At 42.5% G+C, this 21327-nt stretch overlaps 1 protein-coding gene across 4 annotated transcripts in view; it reads left to right on the forward strand.

Annotated features, from left to right (window-relative positions):
• rps6kc1 (ribosomal protein S6 kinase polypeptide 1) overlaps positions 1 to 17898 on the forward strand; it is a 28420-nt gene extending 10522 nt beyond the window's left edge. For 2 of the 4 annotated variants that reach the window (XM_026142278.2, XM_080289706.1), the window contains 5 exons: positions 3839 to 5476; positions 8122 to 8211; positions 13665 to 13747; positions 15480 to 15575; positions 16358 to 17898. In XM_026142278.2, coding sequence (XP_025998063.2) covers positions 3839 to 5476; positions 8122 to 8211; positions 13665 to 13747; positions 15480 to 15575; positions 16358 to 16459 — 2009 coding nt within the window. In that variant the 3' untranslated portion in view covers positions 16460 to 17898. Of the gene's footprint in view, positions 1 to 3838; positions 5477 to 8121; positions 8212 to 13664; positions 13748 to 13987; positions 14591 to 15479; positions 15576 to 16357 lie in introns of those variants that run through there. The other 2 variants (XM_080289705.1, XM_080289704.1) reach the window with 2 other exon arrangements.
• The last annotated feature ends 3429 nt before the right edge of the window (positions 17899 to 21327 follow it).

The following is a 21327-nucleotide window of genomic DNA, read 5'->3' on the forward strand; positions in this document are numbered from 1 at the left end:
GATTTCCTGTGTCGTTCAGTGGTGCTTTTCGGTAATCTCAGTCTCTCACTGAACGTGCTCCTGTGCATGCAACAGCATAGAGGATCGCACTGGCCACAACAGACTCATAGGAAATCCTCAGCATTTTCTGGCAGATGTTGAAGGACCTCAGTCGCCTCAAAAAATAGAGACGACTCTGGCCCTTCCTGTAAAGTGCTGTGGTGTTTTTAGCCCAGTCCAGTTTATTGTCAATGTGTACTCCAAGGTATTTATAGTCCTCCACAATGTCAACACTGACCCCCTGAATTGAAACAGGGGTCAAGTGTTTCCTGGTCTTCCTGAAGTCCACGATCAGTTCCTTGGTCTTTGCCACGTTGAGCTGCAGATGATTCTGCTCACACCACGTGACAAAGGAGTCGACCACAGCCCGGTACTCTGTCTCATCATCCCTGCTGATGCATCCAACCACCGCAGAGTCATCAGAAAACTTCTGAAGATGGCATGTCTCTGTGCAGTGGCTGAAGTCTGTGGTGTAGAGGGTGAAGAGGAAGGGGGAGAGGACAGTCCCCTGTGGTGCCCCTGTGTTGCTGATCACCTTGTCAGACACACACTGTGGGAGACGTACATATTGTGGTCTTCCTGTCAGGTAATCAACAATCCAGGACACCAGAGAAGCATCCACCTGCATCGCTGCTAACTTATCACCCAGGAGGGTCGGCCTGATGGTGTTGAAAGCACTGGAAAAGTCAAAAAACATGACCCTCACAGTGCTCGCCGGCTGGTCCAGATGGGTGTAGACACGATTGAGCAGGTAGATGATGGCGTCCTCAGTTCCGAGACGAGGCTGATAAGCGAACTGAAGGGGATCTAGGTGTAGTCTTACTATGGGTCGCAGCTGGTCCAGGATGAGCCTTTCCAGGGTCTTCATGATGTGGGAGGTCAATGCCACGGGCCTGTAATCCTGGGGGCCACTGGGACGTGGCGTCTTTGGTACAGGGACGAGGCATGATGTCTTCCACATCACCGGGACCCTCTGCAGACTCAGACTCAGCATAAACAGTTTATGAAAGACTCCACACAGCTGGGGGGCACAGGTCTTGAGGACAAGGGGACACACTCCGTCTGGTCCAGCAGACTTGCCTGAGTGAAGTCTCCTCATTTGCATCTCAACCTGGTATTGAGTGAAGGTGATGGGTGGGGGAGGGGTGTCAGGAATCTCACAGGAGGCAACAGCGCCATGTGAAGAGAGAGGCTGGCACAGTGGTGTGGCTCTGGATTCCAGGCTGACTACAGGTGAGGTTGTGGGGGTAGGAGCAGACACTGTGGTGTCGAATCTATTGAAAAACAGATTCAACTCATTGGCTCTATTGTCACCTCCCTCAGTTCCCCTGCTGTTGGTTGGCCTGAATCCAGTGATGGTCTTCATGCCCCTCCACACCTCTCTCATGCTGTTCTGCTGGAGTTTCCACTCCAGCTTCCTCCTGTAATTGTCCTTAGCCTCTCTGATCTTGTCCTTTAGTAACACCTGGATCTTCCTCACCTCCTCTTTGTTGCCCCCTCTGAAAGTCCTCTTCTTGTTGTTGAGGAGGGCTTTGATGTCCTTAGTCACCCACGGCTTGTTATTTGGGTAACAATGAACAGTCTGAGCTGGAACAATGGAGTCGGTGCAGAAAGTTATGTAGTCTGTGATACACTCAGTAAGCCCATTGATGTCCTCGGCGTGAGGCTCACAGAGTGTTTCCCAGTCGGTCACCTCGAAACAGCCCTGTAGTTCTGCTAAGGCCTCCTCTGACCACCTCCTGACAGTCCTGGTGGTCACAGGTTCCCTCCTCACAATTGGCACATAGCGGGGGGTGAGGTGAATCAGGTTATGATCTGACCTACCAAGTGGGGGGAGGGAGGAGGAGCTGTATGCATCCTTGACGTTAGCATACAGTAAGTCTAAAGTTTTCTCTCCCCTGGTGGGACAGTCCACATATTGTTTGAATGTTGGTAGTGTATTGTCCAGTGATACATGGTTGAAGTCACCCGAGATCACAATAAAGGCACTCGGGTGCTGAGTCTGTAGCCGAGCTATGGCAGAGTGGATAGTGTCACATGCAGCTGTGGGGTTAGCAGAGGGGGGAACATAAACAGCCACCAAGATGACGTGAGAGAATTCCCTGGGTAAATAATACGGCCTGAGTCCAACAGCACACAGTTCAGTGTCCGGGCAGCAAATCCTTTCTTTGATTGTTATGTTGGCAGGGTTACACCATTGTTAACTAAAACAGCAAGCCCACCTCCTTTCCGCTTACCGCTAGCGATGCTGTCCCTGTCCGCCCGAACAGTGTGGAAGCCTTCCACGGAAGCATTCTCATCGGGAATGTCCTGGTGCATCCATGATTCGGTGAAACACATCAGGCTACACTCTCGGTATTCCCTCTGACTCCGTACCAGTGCTGAGAGCTCGTCGATTTTAATTGCCAACGATCGCACATTACCCATCACGATAGACGGCAGACACGGTTTAAACCTCCTCCTCGCTTCGAGCCTCCGCTGTCTCACCGTCACCTTTTTTCTTCTCTTCTGTCCTTGACCTCTGCATCCCCGATGTGTTTTCCTCCAAATTTCAGCTGGTACTTCTGCGGGCCTGGCCAGCGAACCGGCCGGCATCAGGGCGATCAGCTGATCTCTGGAGTAAACGGTCCGTGCGTGTAGGAGATGTGCCGCGGTCCCGTTCCTTGATAAAAGTAACAGTTCCACGGCCACCAGAAGAACAAAAACTCTCTCAATCCACATGATTGAGTAAGAGATAGAAAACGGAGGAAAATACAAGTCAGGAAAAAAAAGAATACGTAGAAAAAAAAAGCTAAACTAAGAGAAAAGCAGGAGCGACTGTAACAGGCTGCACGCTGGTTGGCGCATGCGCACTAAGTACTTGTTAAGTAGTTAACAAGTACCAGTAAATTTTAAGTGAAGAATGGAAGAAGAGTGTAGAGGCGTAGAATCAAAGGTGTTTCACATCCAATGTAAAATTTGATGTTATGGTTAGCTTAGTCACCTGACCTCTCCACATAGACGATCTGTAATGTGTTCTCTAGAGCAGTGGGCCCCTGTTTTATCATGAACTAGAGGGTGGCAGCTTGTAATGCAAATATAACTATCGCACTTTATATTATGCACTGTCAATAATTATTACATGATTATCACATCAATACCAATTCGCCATAATGCAGAATCAGTGGGAGCCCAGAGCTTGTTTCATGGCTTTATTAGCTAGCTGGGCAATATTATACAGAGTAGATGTGGAGCGTGTGAATCACCTGTTGCGAAAGTTGCACCTGAAGCTGCAATTTAAATGGGATTCTTGACATTTTCTTTTAAATACAGTTTTCTTTCCATTGTCCTCAGCTTTTTGTGAGGGTTAGCTTTCAGAGTTACTGATGCATGGGGGCAGAAAAAAATCTCAGAACTAAGTTAAGTGCAGGAGTTAAGTCCAACTCGAAAGTGGCATTGTTTGGAAAAGTAAAAATGTCTGGAAAACTGATAAAAAATAAAATACATACAATTTTAAGCAATTTTCTTCTGTCTTTGCGGCCTGGTAGCAGTCCTCAGGCCAATGGTTGGGGACCTCTGGTCTACAGGAAGATAAGTTGTTATTGTTAACGCTGGAGCAGAAATGTTTTAGATAAAGAAAACTGTTTCCTAGGAACAAGATTATGTGTTCATGATAATAATCACAAAGAAAAACAGGAAAGTGATTATCTAGCTAATATTGGCTCATTTGTTTCTGTCTGCTCCCTAAGTTCTACTTCTGATACCTCTGGTTCTCCCCATATTGTGCACTGTTTTCTTTTTAATGCTCTGCTTTTTTCAGGTGGGAAACTGTGGTCTCACATTGGAAAATACATGCATAACTCCAGCCCAGAGGACAGCTTTGACATCCCTTTCATCCAGAAAAGTCACACAACTGCCGTGCGCTCTCCTCAACATACCATGCCACAGCTGGAAGTAGATTCAGCCAGCTGTGGTTCGGTGCCTGTTGCTGATTCAGAGTCTGTCTCTGGGCTACAGAAGGAACCCGAGAGCCTCTTTTCTCCTCTTAAAAGCGTTCTTCCTCCCAGGCTTGTGGAGCAAACTGACTCTGGAGCCACTTCTGAAGAAGAGTGCACCAACAGCTATTTGACCCTTTGCAATGAGTATGAACAGGAGAAAGTAGAACCGGATGCACTGCAGGAGGAGGAAGAGAAGAGTGAGCAGGAAATGCTCTCATTAGAGGTACCTAATGCAACGACCACCACATCGTCACGTAGCCGCTCACTTCTCAGCAATGAAAGCCTTTCTTCACCAATCAGTTCTCAGGAGCTTGGCTTCTTCAGTGAGTTGTCTGATAAAAGCGGTAATGCCCAAGACAGCGATCAAAACCGCGGTGAGGGACAGGATCACAATGAAGTCTTTAGTCCTTTACGTTCCCCCGCTGTGCCTCTGTCTTTAGATGAGTCCAAGAACACGCCAATGGAGTTTTTTCGTATTGACAGCAAAGACAGTGCAAGCGAGGTTATGTGCCTTGAACTAGGAGAGCAGCGTCCCTCTCATAAACAAGTCCCTTTCTTTTCTACGTCCGACCTGGACTCAGGTGTAACTGAAGATCTTCCAGAGCTGGCTCAGGAGGTCAAAGGTCCCGGGTTGGATCTTTGGGGTTTGGACTGTAGTGATAAAGCCTCCAATGAGTCAGTGCCAGTGATCTCATTTAAAGAAGCAGTAGTGGAGGATGAGGGGCATCCACCAGACCTTTTGGTGAACCTCCCTGTAGTGAGTGGGACTGCAGACTCTTTACAGGAGGAATTGGAGACTTCAGGAGTGTGTCTGGGCCTCGAGGTCACGGCCTCTCCTCAAAAGTTCATCCAGCCAGATGTCTTACAGCTTCATACTCAGCCTGAGGAAGAGGAGGAACAGCCACTGGAGCAGGACCTTTCATCTTTATGTACAGCCTCTGCAACTTGTGACACGAGTGTTGCATCTCCATCTCCATTCAACTCGCTTTTGGATGACTACAGTCTGGCATTGGGACAAGAGGCTTCTGACAAAATGTTTATCCACTCTGAACGCCAAAATAATGACCTCCCTCTTGACACAGGCATTCCAGACACTGATTCTCATAGTGAGAAACTAGAGCCCAGTGCAAGAGTAAACACAGACTTGGTTCCAAACAGCACAGGCTCTGACTCGGCCACAAATGGCACAGAGGCCTGTGGAGCGGTTGAGAATTTATTAGGACTTGATGACGAATCATCAAGAGTTATTAGTAATACAGGTGGCAGCGAATTTGATAAAGAAGTATCCCGGCTGTTTGCCGAGCTGGACAAGCTGTCGTTGGCTGCTTCCCAAGCTCGTATCCCGGAGGAGTTTGTACGGTGCTGGGCAGTAGAGATGGTGACAGCCTTGGATTCTCTACACCAAGAAGGGATCATCTGCCGGGACCTAAATCCCAATAACATCCTGCTTGACCACCAAGGTCAGACTTTTTTTTGTCCATACCCTTTATAATTGTGTTAAGGGTTTTGTTTTTATTCTGTCGGGCATTTAATCAGTCCTTAAAGGGGAATAAGATCAAAATTAATATTTAGTTATGTTTGATAAGTAAAGAAAGAAGGATATGCAGTTTAATGACAGAATGTTAATAATTAGTCTAGTTTACCATACTTTTCCAACCTTGGTAATAGCTACCCCAAGTCATCATTCCCGTCACTTCTTGGTGGATTACTGGGTACATGGGTAACATGTATGTTAAGGACTTTTACACATGAAACTAGGGCTGTTTGATATGTGGTGTCGCAAAATAAACAGTTTACGGCAATATTTTTCATCGTTTTGATGGTCACTGTAGTGTAGGGCTGCTCAATTAATCGAATTTTAATCTCGATTACGATCTGAGCTTTCAACGATCATTAAAAATGACTGAGCCGATTATTAGCCCCTCCCTCGTGCTTTACTCTCGCGCTGCTCCGTGTGGAAAATCGAGCGCACCTCTCTGCATTTCGAACACGTGTCACAATAATTAAGAGCAGCGGTCCCCAACCCCCGGGCCTCGGACCGGTACCGGTCCGTGATTCGTTTGATACCGGGCCGCGAGAGTTGAGGCTCAAGTGTGAAATGTATAGTTTTCAGGGTTTTTATCAGTTTTCAGCGTTATTTTGTTATCGCTTTTATCGTTAACTCGGTTTCCCTGGGTCTTTTCACGTGTGTTATGAATAAATCTTCTTTTTTTCGGTACCGGTACTAGTTTTATTTTGTTGTATTTATCCGCGACACCTTAAAGGCGGTCCGTGAAAATATTGTCGGGCATAAACCGGTCCGTGGCGCAAAAAAGGTTGGGTACCGCTGATTAAGAGGACCCGAGGGAAGCTCGGAAAGCTAAGCAGAAGTTATTTGGAGAGGAGAGTGACTGCCGTTGGTTGAAAAGAGAGGTAAAAAAAAAACTAAAGTGGTGTGGAAACATTATGGGTTTGCGGAGTCAGACGTGGATCAAGTAGACATAGTGTGTAAACTTTGCTACGGTGTCGTAGCTGCACCACAGAGCAACAATGCAAAGTTTACTAAACATAGATGTTTACATTTTTCATTTATTTTTTATATTGCAAACATTTGCACTGTTATCAGTATTTGCACACTATTTTATATTATTTTTTGACAATCTTTAAAGTCATTATTCAATACATTGTTATTGTTAAATAAATATCGTCAAATAATCGAGATCTCAATTTCAGTGAAAATAATCGTGATTATCATTTTTGCCATAATCGAGCAGCCCTACTGTAGTGGCTATATTAATTTCTTAAAGTTCTCTCTTTCTCTTATATTTAATATAACCACACTACTGACGGACAAGCGCCTGTTTTTATGCATTGTCGTTAGCAACAACGATGGTAAAACCATGGCATGTCCGCTTGTTTAGTTTCCACATAAATCCTTCACAATAAAGCTCAAGATCCTGTTGAGACTTTTCAAAATAAACGAAATCACGTGAAAAAGTATGCAGAGTATTTACGGATGAGAAGCAAAAAAAAGAGCCGTCAGGTGCTAAAAAATAAACCTTAGACTCAAACGTTAGAACAGGCTTTTCCCCGCAGCACGGCGTGTAATAAATACTCACAAAGAAAACAGCGGCCGTTACAACCTATGTCTAAAAATGTGTAGTTTCTTGCATCATTTGAAACAGTCGACTCCAGGTACACGACGCCCAGCTGGAAACACTTCAGCTACCCGAGATTCACAGAATTTACAGAAAATGTGATTTTTATCGTTATCGGGACGATAGATGTTTTATATCGGGATATGAGATTTTAGTCATATCGCACAGCCCTACATGAAACGATAAAATGCACTAAAACAAGAAACCAGGGAAGCAATTTAAACCTCTAACAGTCAATATGAAAATTAAATGCGCACTTGATTAATCTAATCTTGATTAAATTTACCAGAAGCTGGACAAAACCAGGTTTAAAAAGAGATAAATAAATCACCATGAAGCAGCTACTGTATATAACAGTTGTCATGTTTAATTTGCCCTTTTTTCCCTCCCCAAACTGGATAACTTGCATTGTAAAGATACAGTCCACAGCCTTCATCAGTCAGCCGTGATCTAATCTGTTTAGCAGAATGAAGTCTCTCTGAGAAGCGAAAGCGTTGTTTTACCATGAGGTCACAGATTCCCCCTCAACTTCTTCTTTTGTCGTCCTACAATCATCTCTCTCCACCTCGTTATCAACAAGCATCTAATTAGCTGAGTGGCTGTTTTCGTCTCCCTGGTGGTAATTATTGTTCTAAAGGGCCCATCAACGGCCTAGTGTGGTGCATCAGTCTGGCTAGCCCAGGCTAATGGCCACGGCTACCTAATGACACCATTAGTTCTAATGATAGCGTTAACGGGTACCCGCTAAACAGGAGTAATCGCTGGGGCTGTGTGCTTGAAAAGTTCAGAGGGATGTAGAGCGGCAGAAAGGAATGGAGGAAGGAAGTGCTTTAAAGGTGGGGTGAACAGTTTGAAAAGTTGAGTGTCTGGGTGACACTAGACGTGTGGGTTTGATGAGAGGCAGAGCAACAGATTTATGTTTAACAGACTCCAAGCTGAACGCTTTCTGTCTTTTCTTCTCATCTTAGGTCACGTTCAGCTTACCTACTTCTGCAGCTGGAGTGATGTGGAGGAATCCTGTGACAAACAGGCCATTGCCAATATGTACTGTGCGCCAGGTGAGACATATGCAAAGGTTTCAGTACATTTTTCTATTGATTTCTTTCATTTTATCAGTTAGTGGGTATATTTGCAGTTAATTATATGCTGACTTTTGATAATTCCCACCACCATAATACTCAAAGGAGCTTGCAAAAAAAGCTCCTTTTTATATAAACTAATGAAATATGAAGTATTGAAAAACTAACAAAATAAAATAAATGTACATAAATCTTTCATGGGGTTAAAATACTTCTTATTCATTTTATTTACCTGTCTAATTGGTCAGTATATTAAGAATAAATAAGAAACGCCATTCATTTTTAACTCTTCCTCCACAAATGTGAGTTGCTGAATCTCGTTGTAGTTGTTCTGATGTCCTGTAGAGTGCGCTGTTGTGCAGCAGTCAACTGGTAGCACGGCGGGCCTGCTTGTGGCAGCTCTGGCATGCTGTTTAAAAGCTGCCTAAAACAAACTGGTGCTAGACTACAGCACCGAGTCCCTACTTAGCCCTTCAGCATGCGTGGTTGGGCATTTGTACATGTATGTGTGCCGTCTAATGTATTGGTCCTTTAAGCAGGTGGCTTCACACTAAGGCTGTCAGGCAGAGTGTGCGTGATGTGTTTAATCTTCTCAAAATGTTTTAGCGGCTAGTTGAAAACACTGGATGCATTCTGAGACACTCACAATGACCCTCACACCCATTCACTCTCCCACACACTTATATTTAGCTATTCTTTCATATTCATCCTCTCGCTCAAGTCAGGAAGGTCACTTCAGATTTAAATCCTCCTTTTGTCTAGAACGTACAGTGTCTCACTTTTGTAATAAATCTGAAAGGAACAAATGCTCTCTTTAATATCCAAAGTGTTCATTTTTATTCCCTTGGCAGCAGCTTGTTTAACAGCTTACTAATAGAAGTGCATACATTTTGAGACATGTGTTGTGAGTGATGTGGAAGCTAGCTTAAACTCTTAAATGGTGAGCAAAGACATCCCACTTGTTTATTTTTCTTCAGTTATTGTAAGCAGTGGTAATTTTTACACTAGTCTCAAATGCGTGGTTGATGAGTAAACTGTAATATGCGGATGATGCTTATCCAGTAAATATAGCCTCATTAAAAGATTTTTTTAATGCATTGTATTTTATGCAAGCTTTTTAAGTTCTATCCTCATGTATTTTTGGTACATATTTGGTACCCATAAATATATTTCATTTAAAATGATATCAAAATGTTTCAGTTAAACCAAAATTTACAGTTTTTAGTTCAATGGAAGTCATCCTTGACAGCGTGTTTCAATGGTAAGAGGCGCAGGAGACAGCAACATAATGACACCTTTACTTCATCTAAGCCATCTGCAGTTCCTCCTGAAAAAATAATGTGTTTGGCTCACATTAGTATAATTCATGCCGTAGCATCAAAAACATTTTACGACAATATGTGACCGGGAAGAAAATGTGGTTCTGTGATAAAAGGCAGATGACCTGTGAACTGAGCTGAAACTGAACCCACCTCGGCCTAAGTGTGAAAGGTCTAGTTAGTCAAACAAGTTGATCCCATGTGAATTTAAGGATGTAATGCATTTTAGCTGCCAACAGGGGGGGTGTTACGCTGCTGTTAAATGAAAAGACTGCTTCGACATATATCGACTGTCCTACTCAAACGCTGGCAACTTTCTCTCTCTTTCTAGCGTCTCGTTCTGCCTCATCTTTATTTAAAATTCATCCATAAAGACACATTAAAATGTAGAAGCTGTCACACACTTTGTTTATTTATTTATGTCACACCAGAAGACTTCTACATCATGGACATGCATATGTCTTTAGGTGTGTGTGTGTGTGTGTGTGTGTGTGTGTGTGTGTGTGTGTGTGTGTGTGTGTGTGTGTGTGTGTGTGTGTCCGTCCTGCCCTTGTTATGCATTGCTGTTTATCCAGACAGGGTCAACTCATGCAATGGCTTCATTCCTGATGACAGATTTATGAATGTTTGCCAGAAAGCTAGCAGGGGGCCTGCTGTGACTGTGTGTGTGTGTGTCAGAAGGAGAGAAACATGTTTTTAAATAACACATATTCACACCCAAAAAAACACAGGAGTGTTCTTGGAAAATGCATCGGCAGCAGGGCATTAATCCGTTTGTCCAGCACTTCTGCTTATTTATTTTCTCACCATTTTTTTCTTTACTGATAAACATCAGATGGCTAATGTTTTGTTCCTGGTAAGAAAAAAAAAAACGCCTTTGCGCGAACACGACCTGATTTGAGCAGAAATGGGAATTGTTTATTGTTCTGCTGAGAAGGAAGCACAGCCAAAACCGATTGTCTTCGATTTCTAAGAAAAGGGAAATTAAATATTCTTCCTCTCTGAGGTGACAAGGCAGTTCCTCAGGACACGATCATCATAACCACTGTTTGTTTTATTGTTTTTGTTTTGTTTTGTTTTTTTAAGTCCTTTTACCTGCTCAGCCACGCCTGATCTGATTGAAGTTACAGTTTAGTTCTCCTTTTGACACAGAGCCATCATCTCATTATTTTTTGAAAGGTTATACAAAGAAGAACATGTACCCTGAAGCCTTAAAGTACTTCTGCTTTACTATTTCAGTGTGTTTACTCTGCTTGTAAATATGCCAGGAATCTTGATGTGGACATGAACTCTGAGCTACATTAAGGCAACTGCAAATTTATCGACCAGTCACCTCTAGATTATATCATGATTTACCTTATCTTGGTATGTCACTCTAACAAGTCAGATGAAAGACCAGATTCTGAGTGACACTGTCATTGCTCACATTTTTTATGTATGTCAAATAATTCAGCTGCTAATGTTTCCCCAGGCTGAGAGGCTATACATGTACATGCAGATGGAAAAAGAAATTCACCCCCTGCCCCCTAGAGTGGAGGTGATCTGGTGTCTTTGTTGTGATATGGGGTCATTTTACTGGCAACATTTGAGTATATCTTGTCTAATTAGAAGAAACCTTCACTACAAATCAATTCAAAGTTGTTTGGACTTCACAGCTACTGGTTCCAAATGTTGGTCGGGGCTTTGGACCCGTGTCATCATAAAATTAAGGGTCAGATTTACTAAATGGCGCAGTCAGTTCATTTCATTATCAAGTGCAAAAAATAAGATATCCTTTTTTCCCAATGTTAAATGTATTAATGGTAGTTGCAAACGTTAGTAGATCTTTTTGTGCGTTGATACCTTGAGAAAGGAACTCCCAGAAAGACATCCTAAGATTTGTTTGCTTGTTAGTCAGATTAGTTAAAGGATTTTATCTGCTTGGCCCAACTTACACGTGATTAGGAGTTTTCAATTAGTTTATCATTGAGATTGCAGGCAAAACTGGACACTGGTCAAAAGTTCACAAGTGTGTGTATATTTGTAGATGTTCGTGTTGATCTAAAGTTCCTTCTTAATCCAGAGATTCCATTCATGCACGGTGTAGGGTCTTGGCCTTTTCTTTTCTTTAGTTTTTCCCATAAACTTGAAGTTTATTCAGTCTCTTTGTGGTTTCGTCGTATCGTTTTTATAATGGAATCTTTTTATACAAATGTATTTATACCTTGCATGTCTTGTGTAAATCTCTTTGTTTTAAATTGTCGAGAGATCCTTTACACACAGTGCTCGCCTTGCCTTGGAACAGCAAACATCAATCCTTCCTTACTTCCTACCTGCATATACTTGACTTCCTCTTTTGGTAATGACTGTCGGTTAAGTTTTTAGGGAAGTCAGACCGAGAGGAGAAGAGAGAAAGTTCCTTATGGCCCCCAGGAGGGAGGAGATGAAGTGTGATTAAGATACAAAGTAGGAGGGAACTTCATTGTTGAGGGGAAAGGGAAGAAGAGGCCATGAGGTGAACACACTGTATTGTTGTCGCGTTGGAGCTGAACTTGTCTGTATCCCTTTGTTGTCTTAGAATTCTCGTGTGTTTTTTTTTTTCTTCTTCTTCTTTGAGCTGTTGAAGAAATACAATGCAAAGTTAGTTTAAGTATGCTCAGTGTGGAAAATGTGCATATCGTGTAGCACACCGTAACACTGGGCTTTGCACGACCCATGGCCTGTGGATGCAGTTAATTCGCCCATCCTCTCCTCTCTTTCTGCATCTCCCTTTCTCCTGCCTCGCTCTGACAGAGCGGTAAGTGTAGCCAGCTCCACTGTACTCTCCCTGCAGCTCCTTAGACATTAATCCATTGTGATGACATCGACCTTGCTCTGAGACGTTCGTGTGTGTGTGTGTGTGTGTGTGTGTGTCCAGTATTTTCCCTCCAGCTTATAACTACACAGGTATCACTGGTCCATTCAATGACGATCTTCTCTCCTTGGCTGTCAAAACAGTAGTCCTGGGGAGCCCTGAAGACTGGTTGCTCAGTTGGCCGTGCGCGCGTGTGTGTGTTTGTGAGTATATGAAACATGCAAGTCGTATCATAGCCCTCTCTAACCTTGGCTGCAAGAGAGCTGCACAGTCCCCTGGAGTTCTCAGCAGCCTCCAGGAGACGAGGGGTCTTTGTCTAATATCCTCCTCCAGCTGAGGAGCCAGGTCCCTGGGCGCACACAACCATGACCCTGGGTCCCGGCCCAGTGGGCGACCAGACCCCCTCCCTCTGGACAGGAGAGGAGAGGGACACTAAGCGGCACAAGAGGCCATCTGGTACCCAATGGAGCTGCCGTACACGCTTGACTTTTGCAAACAAGTGTCACTCTTGTTCTCTGTGTCTTAGTTAGACTTGTGCTGCGGAGCCTGCCAGATGGGTTGTAGATCAGTTATTTCTGTCAGGTTTTTGAACAAAATACATAATTTTGGGATGTAAGTAAAATAGGAAACTAGTTTCTGACACTATACGGAGCAAAAAAATACTTGAATGAAGAATTTTTTTTCTTCAAACAAGCTGATGTCATTAGTTTTAGCCCTGAGCTCAACTAAAAGAAAATGTGGGAGTAAAGAAAAATGAACAACATATTTTACTCTTTTTTTTTTTTTTTTTTTTTTTCCTCAAGTGTTCCTGCTTTATCTTTCTTGATTTGTGTGTGTGTATGTGCTGCCTGAGTGTCTGTGTGTTGCATGAGTGTGTGTGTTTATGTTTGAGGTCAGGTCATGCAGATGGCGTGAAGTTGCAGCACAGACGGTTTCCTCAATTTAACTGCTTTTTATTATGCAAATCACCCTTTTATGAGACACACACTTTGTGTGTGAGTGTGGCCACGTTTTTGTGCTCATTTCGAATTGATTGCAACAATTCAGCAAAATATTAATCCAAGTTGTTACTCTGAAACGGTGGCACAAAAGCAAGATCCTTAAAGTTTATCGTAGGCTTAAGATCAACGACTCCACGTCTGTATGGTTGATCATATCCCGACTTCACATTTGTCACTAGTTTATTATTGTTACCTGGGTTCCTCTCCCACACACAGATGATTTCTCTGCTTTTTAATTTATTGATCATTTCTGTCTCTCTCCTCTCGCTCTCGCTTCAGAGGTGGGAGGTATTGGTGAGGAGACGGCATCGTGTGATTGGTGGAGTTTGGGCGCCATCCTGTTTGAACTCCTGACAGGCATGGTGAGTCAAAAAGTACAAAAACTGTTTTGTTTTGTTTTTTTATCTTTGTTGTGAAGGTGTTGTGGGATGTCTGTAGGTGTCTTGGCTTTCAACTCTCTCACACTCTTTATGGTCGTGCCAGGTTGTGTGTGATTCTGCGCGCGTGTCTGTATGTGTTTGAGTAGGTGGAGGTTGTTGTTTTGGTGTGTGCGTGTTTGTGCGAGGTGCGTCTTGGCTGCAGTCTCTTACTCTGGTTCTCAGGGAGTGCCAGGGGTGTCGGTGTGACTTTCTCCCCCAGCCTGAGCTCCATCTGCTGGGCCATGGGGTCAGCTCTCACCGGGCCTCTTTGCTGGCTCCTAGAGCAGCGCTGGGCTTGGAGCACACCGACCTTAGATCGCCGTGGAAGGTGAAGACCAGGGCAGCTCTCAAGGTGCTGCAGCTCGGCTGGTCCAGGATCAGAGGGGACCATCTTTTAAGACCAGCTTGGGAGAAAGGGGAGAATCTCAGAGCCTTTTGTTTTGAAGATAACGGATACATTTATAGCTGTTATGCATGTACACAAACGCATGCTAATTATAACTTGCTGCTCTCTTGAAGGACAAATTCGCACACGGATGCAAGCACAAACGGCCAGTGCAGGTGCAGAGCGTCCCTTCAATTTTTCATTGTCTATTAAATTTCAATAAATTCTAACTGATTGCCAGTGGGCACATTTTCATATCAGCCATCAGCGCTTCTTTTCAGTGGCTCAGACATGAGTCGGGGTGTTAGGTTAGGGCCATTGTGTTGGAACAATAAACAACTACTTACCTGGGTAAAAAAAAGAAAAAAAATCCCAAAACAAATAAATAAACAAAAAGCAAACTGAGTGACACAGATGTCTCCTTTGATGATTATGTCTTGGTACAGTCCTGGCAAGGATACACTCACACAGGCACACATAGTGTCTCTTGATCCTTGCAGGATAAGATCTTGCCTGGAGCAGTCTTGACTGCGGCTAGGAACGCAGCCAGAACTCCTGCAGCACATATCAGGAGAGAGAGAGAGAGCCAACCGACCTAACTGATGGAAAAAACACACAGCCCCCCCCCCCCCCCCCCCCATACAAACACACACAGTTTAAGGCTTTTGCTTGGTGCACACATTTTGCTCTAGCATTTCCAGCCTGTCAGTGAAGATGCACTGAGAAAAGTGCTTTTACAACAAGCGGCAATTACACTCATTATTGTCAATTATTTCAACAATTGGGCTATATACTGTGGTTAGGAAAGCATTTGGAGGTCTTACTGCTTACTTTTTCTCACTTGCAGGATTAGGTTTGCTTTATTTTCCTCTGAGTGAACTGATAATTTGACCTGATCAGGTTTTACCTCTCAAAATATAAAAAAACGTTTCGCATTTACCGGTGATGAGCTGCTGTCCCTTCCAGGAAGCTTTCTCTGTGTAAGCGAAGAACAAACGAACCAAACACAATAATGTTTTTGTCATTCTTTCTTTTTCCTGTGATTTTCACTTCATGTGACACACACAGAGGGACGGCTCCAAGAAAGAGCAACAGTGCTGAAATCATTAGCTTGTTGCAGTTGGTGTGATCAGTGTTGTTTCAGGTGCTCTCGCTCTCTGATCTCCTCCCTATTTGTCCAGTCCTGGTGCTTTAACATTGACTTGTGCTCTGCGGGTGTCTGTATATTCTGTGTGTTTACATGATGGTTATCTACCTCTCTTCTTTCCACTCCTCCTTCCCTCTGCACAGTCTCTGCTGCGCTGCCATCCAGCAGGAATCGGTCGTCACACAGCGCTCAACATCCCCGAGTCTGTTTCGGATGAGGCCAGATCTCTGCTAGAGCAGGTGAGAGTCTAGTGTGATTACTACTAACTTAAATGCTGTACACAGAATTAGGTTTCCCTCCTAAACAGATATTGAGTAGGGCTTTCCCAGAAACAAAGGAAGAACAACTAATAATTTCTTATAGTAGTGCTAGTGGTTAGTATGCAACAAATACAGTGGAAGAAATGGGTTGACATTCACTGATGTTTTCCACCAGACATGTTAGTAATCTCTGAGAAGTGCAATGACACAACAGTGAAATCTTCAAATATATTTTTAAAAAAGCCAAGCTTCACTTTAACGTCATTAAATGATAAGGAATATACAGTATGCATTTGTCAGTCAGATTATGGCAGATGAACATGCACTACTGATGATGGACATGTCCTTAATAACACAGCTGGCACTGTGATAATATCTTAGAGCTAATTGCAAATCCTCAAAATTTGGTAATCTTTGGATATATATTAATGTGGTCAGCCTGGATTTCTCTCTGCTTAATGTAGCATGAAGCTAACAGTAAGCCAGTGTGGCTATGCCTACAAGGTGACAGCATATACAGACTGTATACCGTATTTATTGGATCTGCCTGATGTCTTGATTTTGGTATCATCGTATGCAATACAGTGCTTATACTTTCATAGGCAACAGCTAGTGGTAGTTTGAAACTGTCAGATGTACTGTTTTTAACTCAGACGTTGAGAAAGGCTTTTGGAATAATATGGTTTATTTGTGTCATTTAAATTATTAGTTTCATTAATGTTTTTTTTTCTCTTCAATTTCTGTCTTGTGCTCCTGTGCAGCTGCTCCAGTACAACCCGACAGAGAGACTGGGGGCAGGTGTGGGAGGTGTGGACGATATCAAATCCCACCCCTTTTTTGCCACAGTGGAGTGGCCCAAATAGACTCACCCCATTGTGGAAAGCAGAGTCGCTTGTCGTCAAAAAAAACCTGGCTGTTCTCAGTTAACTTCCTTCTGACCGAACACACAAATACAAATACAGTAAACTGAACTTTGACCCCCTTTTTTTCCCTCTCACTACAGCCACGCAGCCCCCATGTCTGAGTTTTGCCCTAGTGAGAGTTTGCTCAGTGCTCATTTCTTTATCTCATTTACTGTGTAACGTTTGGTGCAGGGAACCCTTAACACGTGTGGTGCAATAATTTACGCAGTAAGTGTTTGTACAGAGCGATGATCACTGCAACACTGTTGCATTTCCACTCTGCGCATAGTAGCTGTAAGCCAAAATGATCTAACTGAGAGTGAGAGGTGACATTTTTGTTCCCTCATTGAGTACTGTAAGCTATTCAGTCACTTGAGTCAGCTTTCTTAAAGACCCATGTGCAATACGCTCGGTTTGTTTCCATAGACGACACTTACATCATTCCTCATGGAGCCCACTGAGATTAGCTGACATGAGGCTGTGTGTTGTATAATATATGATTACCTACTTTTTTGTGCGTGTGTGTGTGTGTGTATGTGTGAAATCCTTTTATTGAAGACCAGCCCAAGAACAGTAAATGTAAAATAGACTGACACTATGCAAGGCGAATGAACAAAATAGTTAAGTGATATGAGTTGAGTGGTACTGTTATATGGAGAATTTAGTTACCATGAGATTAAATTATTTGATAGACTGTAACTCTGTAAGGGCCGGTTGGCTTGAGCCTCCTCCCTGTGTGGTCAGTAACGCTTTCAGTGAAGAATGAAAAAGGGTGAGGCGTGAGCTACACATTTAAAACCAGCCCTTTTGCAGAAGGTTGTTTTTATGATTATCAGAGAAAACTCTCTCTGTGTTGTACAACACTGCATTTTGTGCATGTAGGATTAGGATATTTAATACTATAAAAAAATATATAAATAATGCGTATCATGTAAATATACATTTTTAAGGATCCACTGATAAACAAAAGGACACCAGGTGTCAAAGTTGTGATTACGTTCAAGCTGTCAATCATTTTGGCTCAGTTAAATCCTTTTTCTTTGTGTGCGTTTTGTGGTTGAGCAACACGTCTACTAACTTGCCACAGATACGTTAGCGCTGCCTATGTTGACAGATTTACATTTTTATGGTCACGTGCCATGTATCAGATATAATCATACAAGGCTTTATTGGAGCATTTTCGATACATTTAATACATTTGTCTAATCAATATTCGGATAATCACTCAGCTGTTAGATGCTGCACTCTGTTTTTGCAGTATTCATCCATCTATTAACCATTTTGATGAGACATAAACATAAATGTGACATTTTTTTTGTTTTTCTAATGCTCGCTCTTGTCTGTGGTCAGTGTCGTATCAGTGCACTCTGGAAAACAATAAACATACCTGGATGAGCACATGTACAGTAGTGGTGTGTTTGTGTGTGTACACAGTCATTAAGTGCAAGCAGCTGTGTGTGTATTTCATTTGTTTTTTCCTGTTCTGAGGCTACAACCTGTCTTATCTGCTGGACGCATGATACTCCTAGAAAGCTGATGTCACGCCTGCTGAGTGTCATGTTGAGCGCAATATGAGACGGCACACAGACATGCCAACACACACACACACACAGTATGGTAAATACCCAGCAGTCACTAATGCACAAGGGACCTTTTTTTTTGGGTCCAGTTACTATTTTTCTGCCCTCATTTTGCTTCTACGGCTATTTAAAACTGCCACTACAATTTTTCCAATAAAATTAATATCAGAGTCTTTGTAAAGCAGGAGTGTACATAGAGGTACACTTGGGACAACAATGAGCAGTTTTCACAGTAAAAAGGCAAACTACTGAGGTTGCACCTGTGTGGAAATCAGGCTCCAGGGCTAAAGCACAACAAAAACATTGAGCCAAAAAGCTGCAGTTTCTTGAATGGCCCCTTAACGTTGAATTTGCATGACAATCCTCACAGACTCAGCACAGATATTTTAAACTGCCAACACTACAACATAAATGAATAATTTTCTTCTTCATAAGTGCATGGGAATTATTGTTTTGATTAAGTTATCCATATAAACTGTTAAGGCTCAACTTTGGGGATGTATATAGACTCAAAAGCATTAAATCATAAGGAAAATTGTCACTAAGGTCACATGCAGGGTGAGAGCTTAAGTTTATTTTCCCACAGACTCATCCCTTGATAAAAGAAAGAGTACAGGTTTAAGGCACTTTCACATTGGCTTCTCTTTACAGACTTGACCCCGTGTTGAGATATGCCAAGTTTTTGACTAATAGCACTTTGGGAATCACCTTGTTGGTGCAGAACTAAATAAATGGAAACAAATTGTACATTTTTGTGACTGGCTGCTAAAATTGGTTGTTTGCTAAGTTGTCTGTTATCTGTAGACATAATTGGGGTTCATCCCTCGAGGTAGGTACCTTTTTATGCTTGGATGATTCATAGGTCAGTATTACTTGGCTTTAAAAAAAAAAAAAAAAAAAACTAAGAAAGAAAACAAAGCTCTGAAAATGGTCAGGTACAAGGATGGAACTAAAAATGAGTAATACAAGAGCCAATTTTCAAAGAAAAACTGAAAGACTTGATGGGTGGCTCTAGGTTTTTGCACAGTATTGTACATAATTACTATAAACATACCTCATGCAGTTAATGATTGGATTATTTTCAAAAGGCCCACAAGGACTGTGATGAAAGAAGGAAGTAATTTAGCTACAGCATAAACTCTAGCTAAAACAAATGAGAGCAACATCAGTGTCCTTAACGTGCCTTGACCTGAAAGGTGGAGAAGAAGAAAACTAATTAATCATAAGTTTAGTTTAAAATGTGAGTTGAAGTTACATATGTATGCTCAAAGGGATGCTTTTATTAAACATCTTAAATCAAAGAGAATTCTCTTAGAGATCAATATTCTGCCTTTTTCCATGTTGAGGAAAAAAATTACAGTCTAAGCGCAGTGACCTGAATGCGAAGCATTTCCCGCTTTGTCTCCATTACCTGACGTGCCACACGCTTATCCACGCACAGGTCGCAGGAGTTTGTTAGCAGTGTCGTAGTGCATTCCTCTGTGTCAGCTTAGCCGCCACGGGGTCAAGAGTCTGGGCTTATTAGTGCTTGTCATAAGACCTGTCTCACATTACACACACACTCAGGGCAAGAGGTTCACTGAAGCCTGTCAATCTTATTCAGTGCAGATGTGAGTTATGCCTTCAGTGGGTTCGCAATAGCTGCAGGATCCCTCCAAGCATATTTTTATGATTTCTCTAGTTCCTGGTTACATTTTCATCAGATTGTGTGATCGGCGTTAACAACTGCTACAGCTCAGAAATGACTCCTGTTTGCAGTGAGACACTTTCACTTACAAATGTAAAGTTTTAGTGTAGTTGAAGTTTCAGCTTCAAAGCTTTCTTAAGTTCTTGGTGGTTCAGTCTGATCATTAGAGTTCATGTTTGGTTCTGGTGATTGGACTGACACGTTAGTCTACCTGCTCATCTATTTAAAAGCTCTTCGGTTGCTTCAGCTCTAAGTTTAGAGTTGTTGTCCAGTTAGTTTCGACTCAGCTGTCTAAATCTGAGCACGCAGAAAGTGCCTGTATACGTCTGCATTCATGCTGTTGCTTCCGTCAGCAGTGAAACCATCAGCAAATGCTGGCGTGCCAGTTTCATTAGCAGGCATGCGTGTCCAAGCCTTAACATAAGCACCACCATGTTTGACAGATAAAAGGATGATTCTTTTTTGTTGTCACCACGCTTTTTGCTTTCCATCCTGTTTGATATAAAAGGAAGAATTTTTTTTTCCATTGTAGAACTTTGTTCCAAAACTCAACCAGTTTATTTTTCTGTGTTTTCTGCAAGCTGCGACCTGGCCTTTCTGTTTTTAAGGCTCACCGGGGGGTTTGCATCTTGTTGTGAATTCCCTCAGGTTCTGGTCATGAAGTCTTTCCTGGGTTGTTGACAAGGAAACATGTACGCCTACGTCTTGGAGAACATCCTTGAGCAGTCTTAGAGGGCTCGCTGGTCCACCGGGTCATTTGTCATTTTCTGTACCTTTTCAACTTCTTTTTTTCTGAGGATTTACCCAACTGTTTTACAAAATCGACGATAGTACTGTGCAAAAGTCCTGAGCCGCCCATTATTTATTTGTACTTTATTTGTAGAAAAATGTGAGAGGAGTGCAGTTTTTGTGTTTTACAGACCGCTTTTGACGCTCACTGTGTACGACCTATTGCCACTGATTTTCAGTCTGGTTCTTGTGTAATTTGACATATGTCAGACTTTTCGTCCTGCGTCCCTTCCTTATCAATGGCTTCTCGACAGCCACTTTTTCACTGAGAAAATTTCCCATGAGTCTTCAGTGGATCCAGCAGGGCGTAATTGTTTTTCCTTATTGCTTCAGAACTTTCACTTAGTGTTTATTTTTACTTCACTTTTATGTGTAGACACAATGCTCGTTCATGTTTTTTTATGCTTGTGTTAAGTGTCTTAACAATAAAAAACGTTATCCCCAAATGGTCAGATACTAGGAGTAGATTGAAAGTGAGAAGAAACACAGCCAATGTCCAAAGAAAAACTTTGAAAGACCTTCAGAAAGCCTGGAGAACAAGACCACTTTAAAAATCACAAGAAGAAAAAAATACTTTTCAGATGGAAGCTTGTAGCTGATAAAATAACCCAATATTTCATAAAAACTGAAAGATTAAAGAAAACTCCAAATGATTTATCTAGGAGAGGTTTGTGTCTTCTTTCCCACTCCATTAATCATTTTTCAGTCCTTCAGATTTATCTGTGACCTAGTTAAGGAGGACCTCACACCTCCGGTTGCTTATTACACCTTAA

Source organism: Astatotilapia calliptera, chromosome 15, assembly GCF_964374335.1.
Source record: "Astatotilapia calliptera chromosome 15, fAstCal68.1, whole genome shotgun sequence".
In the NCBI taxonomy this organism is placed as follows: domain Eukaryota; kingdom Metazoa; phylum Chordata; class Actinopteri; order Cichliformes; family Cichlidae; genus Astatotilapia; species Astatotilapia calliptera.